General features: G+C 64.7%; 1 protein-coding gene across 2 annotated transcripts; it reads right to left on the reverse strand.

The window, feature by feature from the left end:
• Positions 1-236: 236 nt before the first annotated feature.
• On the reverse strand, positions 237-5,073 carry LOC132318146 (regulator of cell cycle RGCC-like). Of its 2 annotated transcripts, none has more exons than XM_059824407.1 (5): positions 5,052-5,073; positions 4,041-4,196; positions 3,403-3,483; positions 2,215-2,277; positions 237-904 (listed from the first exon to the last, which is right to left on the reverse strand). In XM_059824407.1, the coding sequence occupies exons 2-5, from the start codon at positions 4,192-4,194 to the stop codon at positions 897-899; spliced, it is 306 nt and encodes a 101-aa protein (XP_059680390.1). In that variant the 5' UTR covers positions 4,195-4,196; positions 5,052-5,073; the 3' UTR covers positions 237-896. The 2 variants fall into 2 exon arrangements, with proteins under 2 accessions (XP_059680390.1, XP_059680391.1); XM_059824408.1 differs by lacking the exon at positions 5,052-5,073 and adding an exon at positions 4,425-4,465.
• Positions 5,074-5,848: the final 775 nt, after the last annotated feature.

Here is a 5,848-nt window from a genome sequence, read left to right on the forward strand (position 1 = left end):
CACCTCAGCCAGGCAGGACTGGGGGATCCCCTGATCACCCACCCTCTTCAGGCAGACAAATGCTGCTTAATTTGCTTCCCTGAGGCCTCCCCCCCATCTCTCTGACACCCCACCGCCTGGCAGCCCCCAGGACTAGGGCGCAGCACAGTCACGCCGGCACCCAGCGCTGCGGGCAGCTGCGGAGAAGAGAGGAGCCCCCAGGAAAAGGCTGGAGACACACACACAGAGAAGCGCAGAGACTTCAAATCCCGTTCATAAAAATACATAGACTCTGTACAGCATGTGACATCCTTTTTTACAGTATTTACAGCAGCAGGCGGGGCAGAGGCACTGGGGTGCAGGCAGGGGCCTTATTTGAGGCTACCCATGGAAAGCGAAGGGTCAGCATCTGTCGCAGGCAGCGACAACCACTGCTGCAGTGGGAACAGGCTTTCCTGACCCAGGAGGGGACACCACGGTCTCACTGATGTACTGCAAGCTCATCTTCCCTAAGATCACCCAGGGTTTCTCCTCTGGCTTCAATGGCGGCATAGACCCCACACACGCATCCCCCCAAACCCACTCACTCACAAGAGCTGCCAGCCCCCCTCGCAGGGCAAAGCCCGGTGCCCCCAGCGAGAGCCCGTCCCAGCTCAGGCTGGCAGAGCCCTGCCCTGCACGCAGGAGCAGAGCGAGACCCAGCCGCCGTCACAGCCCAGCTGCCCGTCCCGGGGCTGGATCAGTCCCCGCTTGCGGCTGGCGCTGCCCTTCCCCGGCGCGGAGCTGCGTGGCACGGGAGAGCCGTCACCCACGCAGGCGGTGGGTGGCAGGGGCACAGAAGCAGAGGGTGCATCGGGGAGGGACGGGGCTCATCTGCTGCGGGTCCTCCTCTCCAAACTCGCCACCAAAACCGCATCTCACATCTCTGCAGGACAATCAAGAGGGAAAAAAAAGATTGGGGAGATGACTGTTGGGGGAAGGAGGGCTGCACGGTGCACTGGACCCCCCCAGGCATCACCAGCAGCAGGGTTAGAGCTGAAATCTGCTGGGCGGGCTCTGGTCCCGTTCCTGCTTCGCTGCCTCCCAGTATGACTCAGGGCCAGCAGAAGCAGCGCTTCCCACCAGCCACCTCATTCTGGACACTCAGAAGGGAAGGGAACAGATACTGAGAACTGTGACTTAGCCTGCCTTGGGGGAAATATTTCATTTTATTTTTTTTTAAATCAAGTTCTCTCTGCCTTCAGCCTGTCACCCAGGGACCCCTTTGGAGGGGAAGTGTGGCCTCTGCCTCAGTTTCCCCAGCAAGAAAGCTATTGGGGACCAGCCAACCTCACAGGATTGCAGAGCTGCCCGGGTAAAGTGGCCAGAGATGCCCAGCACAGCACCACCACCCTCCCCTGGGGTACCTGCAGCCAAGCCCTTTACCAGGAGAAAAACATCTGCAGGAGGAGACCACGACCCGCCCGTGCTCCCCGGGGGCTGGGATTGCCCTCTCTGCCACCGCACAGACCCTCTGAAGCGGTTCCTGCTCCGCAGATGCAGAAGTCGCACCCCAAGACCTGCCCACGGCTTCGCTCAGTGCCCCAAGGGGCACTTCCACAGGCGCGTGTCCAGCGGTGCTTATCCAGTCTGAATCCTCACTTTCCTCCCTCCAGATGGGATATTTCCACAGGGCTGATTTTTTCCAGGCGGGAGTATACCACAAGGAAAAATACTCTTTCCCTCCCGCTCACCTTCCCCCCCCGTAGCAAAGAAAAGCCTTTGAGCAGCAGCCAGAGGGATGCTGTAGGCAGAGAGCCACAAGCATCTGTACATCTTCCTGAACACATCAAGAGCTCTGCAGGCTGCACTATTCAGCCACCTTTTTTGCGGGCCTTCATCACCAGGACCAACCCAGCCTTCGCATTCCCAGTCCCCTCCACTTAAACAGTTGGGGGAAACTGAGGCACCAGAGAGGGAAGACACTCAAGCAGTGGAATTTCTGCCCCAGCTGAAAGAGCTTGAAGGGGGATGGGGGGTGACATCCAGATAAGCCCCCCCACAAAACAAAAAAGACAGAAGGATTCCATCCCTGCAGCCAAAACTGGGCTCTAACCCCCTGCGGTGGGAGCCCCAGCTGGGAGGGGTGCTGGGCCAGGCTTTGCTGAGCCAGAGCCAGTGGAGAAGCCCCAGCCCAGGCATCCTGCCAGGCTGGATGCAGCTTGGGAAGCACAGAGATCAGAGCTGCGTACGTACCCTCCAACACTTTATCCAGATCCGCAATGAAGTCCTCCAGCTCCTGCGTGTCTCCAAGCTTAGCTAGCGGAAAGAAACACACCATCAGGTCTGTCCCATTTCCCCCCCAGCTATAATATGGGAGAAGAAAGATCCCTATCCCTTGCTTCTAACCACAATTGCTCCAGCTGCCTGCTGCTTCCGTACCAGCCAGGTGCTGCCTGGCGGCGGTGGGAGGGGGTTACAGGGGGGCTGCATGTGCGACGGGGGCCGGTCACTGCACAGCCCAGGAATAACCCCAGCCAAATGCCCCCGAGCACAGCGTCCCCGTGGGTCGATGCATCTCTGCGGGGTTACAGCCCACGCCTGTACCCAGCTGCTGAAGGCATCAGAACAGCAGCACTGAACCTTTCCAAGCAGTTGCCTGGCGCTGCCTGGCTCTGGCATCCCGCGCTCGCATGGGCCTTAAGGGCAGCTCTAGCATCACCGGTCCCCAGGGGAGGGTGCCCCCCCCCCCCGTGCGCACACACAGACCAGGGCTGGGAGTTACAGGGCTGAGGAGCAAGGGGTTTCACCAAGGATGCTGCTGGAGGAAGGAAAACCCCAGGACTAGCTCTGACCTGCAGACACACAGCATTTCCACCCCCCAACACCCCCTCTGCCCCTCACACCCCAAACCCCCACACCCCCTCTGCCCCTCATCTCAGGTCCAGGCTCTGGAGGGAGGGTGGTGCCCGCAGGTATCATGCCGATCACCATCCCATAACCCAGCCAGTGGCACTTCAGGCTCAGCGTGGGGGAAAGTGGAGAGGCAGGGCACGTCCTCCCAAGCACACGAGGTCGGTTGGCAGGGGCTCAGCTGAGGCCAGAGCTGGATCCGCACACGGTGGGCAGGGTGCTCACCTTCCCTGCGCTGTCCCATCCCTGCGCAGTCCTGCACTTCCCGGGTCAGGAACAGAGCCCCTCTCAGTGACACTCCCAAACAGACCTCTGGCACAGTCTAGCATTGACTGGGAACACACCAATCCAACTTCATCCCTCTTCTGGGATCCAGGCAGGACCCCAGGGCTCACTCCCACCTCCAGACCCTGCAGGGCCCCATTGACACCCCCCGCCCAGGGCCGGTGAAGGCCCATCGCTGCTGAGCAAAGCCAAGCACGCAGAAGGAAGCCCTGGCATCAGCCCTTCGGGCAGATCTTTCAGCCTCACCTTTGGAGGGGTAGGCATTGGCAGGGGTGTTGAGGTCCTCCTCGCTGGAGTTGAGACTGCTTCCTGGGGACGTGCTGGTACCTGCAGGTACAAAGCATCAGTCACGGTCGACGGCCGCAGGCACCTCATAAACAGGTTGCAGAGGACCAGAGACCAATCTCGTGCGCAGCATAGGGTCCCTGGTCCACCCTCACTCTTGGCCAGCCTGTCTGCTCTTTCCCTGCTGCAAGGAATGCTTGGAAAAAGGGAACTGGGCTTCTCTGCCAGGCCAAAGAGCACCAGAGGCTGCCTGGGCATGGCCACGGGGACTCTTTGGGGTTATTATGGCAAACTGGTTCCCTCCAAGCTCCCAGTTATCTCAAGCCTCGTGCAGTCCTGCAGCAGCCGCCCCAGCAGAAGGAGCCCCCGCAGAAGGAGCCCCCGCAGATGTTGGCAGGCCCTGGGCCAGGACCCAGTGGTCATCACCCCATGCTACTCGTCCAGCCCTCAAGAGAGAAGTCAGGCAGGCAACTCTGAGGTGGGATCAGGAGGAAGCTCCCGTGGCTTACCATGGAGCAACCCCAGAGCTCCCAAAGCAACTCCGTCCCGACGGACACCGTCCTCCCCCAGGACTCCTCATTCCCCAGCCCCGGACTCACTCTCCAGGTCGTCAACACCGCTGTCGTACACACTGTGCCCCGCTTTCCTCTTCAGCTCCTCCAGGTGCTGCTCGTATTGACACGCAGGGCCTCGGCCAAAGTCCTCCATCACCTCATCGAACTCCCGCAGCAGGTCACTGAGCTCATCAGCCATCGCTGGGGGCAAGAAGTCAGCGGAGGGCAGGGCTGGGGCAGCACCCGGCAGACGGCCCCAGCAAAAGCCTCCCGGGAGCGGCACCGGGCGGGGGACGGGGCAGCCCCGGGCCACCCCCCGCAGGCCGGCTGCCAGTTCTTGCTCCGGGCGGCAAGTTCAGGGCTGGCATTGCCCCCCCCAGCTGTGAGCCCCCCAGCTCCTCGGGCAGCTCGGCCATCCTTCCAGCTCACCCCGCAGGGGCCCAGCCCAGCGAGGGCTGGTCCTCAGCCGGCAAGGGTCCTGAGCGCGGGCCCGGCTTCCTCCTCTGCCTGGGGGGGTTACGGCCGGGCTGAACAGGGGCCCCGGGCTGTGCCGAGGGCGGAGCCGGGCCGCTGCTCCCGGGGACGCGCCGCTCGCTCCCGCCGGTGCTGTCCGCCCTCCCGGGGGGAGCCGTCCCCTCCCCTCCCGTCCCGGGCCGCCCCACGGAGGCGCTTGGGAGAGCTGAGGATGGCCGCAGAGCCGGCGGGCGAGGGCCAGCCCTGGGCTGCCTCCGGCCCAGCACACGCGGGAAGGGGCCACGCGTGGGTCTGCGGCCCCGGGCGCGCTGATGCAAAGCCAGGGGGAGACCCGACGGAGCCCCAGGGGGCACGGGGCGGGGGGGGGGCACAAGCCCCGGCCAGGCCAAAGCCCGGAGCCTCCGTCCCGCACGCTGCAAGCCGCGTCCTGCTCCCCGCGGAATTCCCGACGGGAGGCTTAGCAAGGCGGGGGGTAGGATACAGGTGGGGGGCCCCCTCGGGGGGCGGGGGTCCGGGAAGGGGAGGCGAGGCACGGCACGGCACGGCACGGCACGGCACGGCACGGCACGGCACGGCACTCACCGGCGGGCGGGCTCCGGTCCGGGCGGCGGCGTGTCCCGCCGGGCGCGGCCGTTTTAGCCCCGGGGGCCGCCCCGCGCCGATGGGGGCGGTGGCCGGGGCGTGGCCGGGGCGTGGCCGGGGCGTGGCCGGGGCGTGGCCGCAGCGCCCTGGCAGCCCCGCCCCGCCCCGCCCCGCCCCGCCCCGCCCCGCCGGACTCGGGCGACCGCGTGGCTCCCGTGGGGTGCCGGTCGGGCCCGGCCCCTGCGGTCTCCGTGGGTCACCCCCCGCCCCTCCGCTCCGCGCCTCCCCGTCCGTGCCCGGGCGAGGGTCGCGCTGAAGGCACAGGGTCTGGGTGTCGGGCGCCTCCCCGCTCCCCCGCGGGGCTCGCCTTGTCTCCACGCTCTGAGGGTCCTGGGTGACGCCCGAGGACAGAGGGCTGGGGACCTTTGTCCTGCGGAGCCGGGTGGCCGAAGCCCTTCCCCACAGCAACAGCCACGGGGGGGTCTCCCTCCAGCCCTCCTCCTGGGGGCTGTTCCCTTCTGCATGGCGGGAGGCTGCTCCAGGAGAGCTTCTCCCGAGGCTGGAGATGTTCTTGGGACCTTCAGGTCTCCTCCCAGGTGCCCTGCTCCCTTCCCTGCATCGTTGTCCGTCCACCAGAGCTTGAAGGCCCATAGGATGAGTTTTCCACTTTCCTTCAACCAAGCTTTGCCTCCTTCCCTCGGAGCTCACCCCTCCTTCATCCCTTCTGCGGGCTGAGGTCACACCCCAGCGTGTGAGGATGGGCTTTGATGCAGATTTTCGTTCTCCCATGTTTCTCC

This window comes from Gavia stellata, chromosome 14 (genome assembly GCF_030936135.1).
Source record: "Gavia stellata isolate bGavSte3 chromosome 14, bGavSte3.hap2, whole genome shotgun sequence".
In the NCBI taxonomy this organism is placed as follows: domain Eukaryota; kingdom Metazoa; phylum Chordata; class Aves; order Gaviiformes; family Gaviidae; genus Gavia; species Gavia stellata.